The sequence below is a fragment of the Tupaia chinensis genome, unplaced genomic scaffold (genome assembly GCF_000334495.1).
Source record: "Tupaia chinensis unplaced genomic scaffold, TupChi_1.0 Scaffold000131_1, whole genome shotgun sequence".
Taxonomy (NCBI): Eukaryota; Metazoa; Chordata; class Mammalia; order Scandentia; family Tupaiidae; genus Tupaia; species Tupaia belangeri.
In genome coordinates, this window is record NW_006159600.1 from 824388 (window position 1) to 826394 (window position 2007).

Here is a 2007-nt window from a genome sequence, read left to right on the forward strand (position 1 = left end):
TCGACCGCAGAGCGAGCCAGACCGATAGGTGTCTGGAGCGTCAACTCGGTTCCTAAGCTCAGGATCCAGGAGACGGAAGAGGAGGAGCTTATCGGGGGCTCTCGAGTCAATTGGTTTAAAGATGGAGAGGCGGGGCAGGGGGCGGGGCGGGGCCAGGAGACGGGGAGAGAGATTTGGAGGCGGAGCAGAAGGAGGCTGCTTTAAGGATAGGGCCTGGTGGACCTAAGAAAGGACAGTCCTGGGGAACTGTCCAGGGAGGGGAAGCGGGAACTGAAGGGGCCGGGCCAGCCAGACTGGATGGGTCTGGGGCCGTTGCTATTTTAAGGAGGAGAGATCGGTAAAGAAGGGGTGCCTGCGGAATTCAAGGCGGAGAGTTACTCCATTAAGGGTACAGAGGGTCAGCCGGGCTGATCCCAGGGACAGGATCAATCCCAGAACCTGGGACTGGACCCCTCAAGAGCTGGGGCCTAGATTAGCAGAGAGCAGGGTCCAGACCACTCACTTAAGAGACATGTCATTAAGGAACAACGTCCTTTCTACCCTGAGAAGTGCTCGGAAGTTCCCGGGGGCAGAACTTTTTGAAGGAGTGGAATACCGAGGAGGGGATCGAATATGCAAAGGGCAAAGTGTGCTTTGGGATGGATCCTGAAAGGCAGACTAGCCAGCCTTGGTTGGAGGAAGAGTACGGCCCAGACTCGCAGGGGGCGGGTCTAGAATATGAATGAGTTTTCGACCCGCATGGGAGGATCTAGGTTACGTGCCAGGCTGGACGATATGAGCTCTCAATGGGCAGGGTTCAGCGACTCAGAATGGGAATGTCAGTAACAGTTCAAAAGAGTGGGACTGGGGAAAGCCTGGACTTTAAAAGCTTCAGGGTGGATTTAGAGCAAGCAGAACAAGGCCTGGATTTGTGGGGGGCAGTTTGGACCAGTGGAGGCGGGGCCTGGACTAGCAGAGGGTGGGGCTTAGGCCTCTAGGGCAGAGTCTAGATCCTTGGAGAGAGGGTGGGCCGGGCCAGCTGGGGAGGGACTTAGACCCTCTGGGACCGGTTTGGGCCAGACACAGCCTGGACCTTCTAGGGATGTGTCTGGCCCTTTTGGGGCAGGGCCTAGACATCGAGGTGGAATATAGACCAATGGGGAGCTGAAGGTCCTAGACCACTTAGGACAAAATTTGTACCAGTCAGGGTTAGGTTTAGGCCAGCGGAAGCTGGACCTGGGCTGGCTAGTAACGGGGCCTAGGCCGCTTGGGGTGGAACTTAAGGCCAGCAGGGGGCGGAGCCTGGATCAGGTGGATGATTTGCATTTGGGCCACCCTTTTGCGGCCTGCACCACCGGGGGCGTGGAGCTAGACCAGTGGCGGGGCAGGACCGGGACCAGCTGGAGTTGATCTACTCCAGGGCTGGGAGTGGACCTGTGGAGATGGGGTGGGGAACTAGGCCACCTGGGGGCGGGGCCTAGGCCACCGTGGGATGGCGCAGAGGTTAAACCAACTGGGGCTGGGTTAAACCAAACCGGGTCCCAGAGGATCTAAGTCCCTCCCCAGCCAGGGCCTGGGCCAGCAGGAGCGGGGCCCGGGCCAGCGTGGGTGGTCAGTGCGGGGGACGGGCGGGACCGGGGGTGGCCTCGAGGCTCCCGTCTGCCCGTCCCTGCCCAGGCCTGAGCAACATCATCGGCGTGATCGTGTACATCTCGGCCAACGCGGGCGAGCCGGGCCCGAAGCGGGACGAGGAGAAGAAGAACCACTACTCGTACGGCTGGTCCTTCTACTTCGGCGGGCTGTCGTTCATCCTGGCCGAGGTGATCGGCGTGCTGGCCGTCAACATGTACATCGAGCGCAGCCGCGAGGCGCACTGCCAGTCTCGCTCGGACCTGCTCAAGGCCGGCGGGGGGGCGGGCGGCAGTGGCGGGAGCGGCCCCTCGGCCATCCTCCGTCTGCCCAGTTACCGCTTCCGCTACCGCCGCCGCTCCCGCTCTACCTCCCGCCCCCCCCCGGCGCCGCCGCCGC

General features: G+C 61.7%; 1 protein-coding gene across 1 annotated transcript in view; it reads left to right on the plus strand.

Moving 5' to 3' along the window:
* CACNG8 (calcium voltage-gated channel auxiliary subunit gamma 8) overlaps positions 1-2007 on the plus strand; it is a gene marked incomplete at its 5' end in the record, with an annotated part of 19914 nt that overhangs the window by 13993 nt on the left and 3914 nt on the right. Inside the window, one exon of the mRNA XM_014586365.1 lies at positions 1657-1994. Within this exon, the coding sequence (XP_014441851.1) occupies positions 1657-1994 (338 nt within the window). The remainder of the gene's footprint in view (positions 1-1656; positions 1995-2007) is intronic.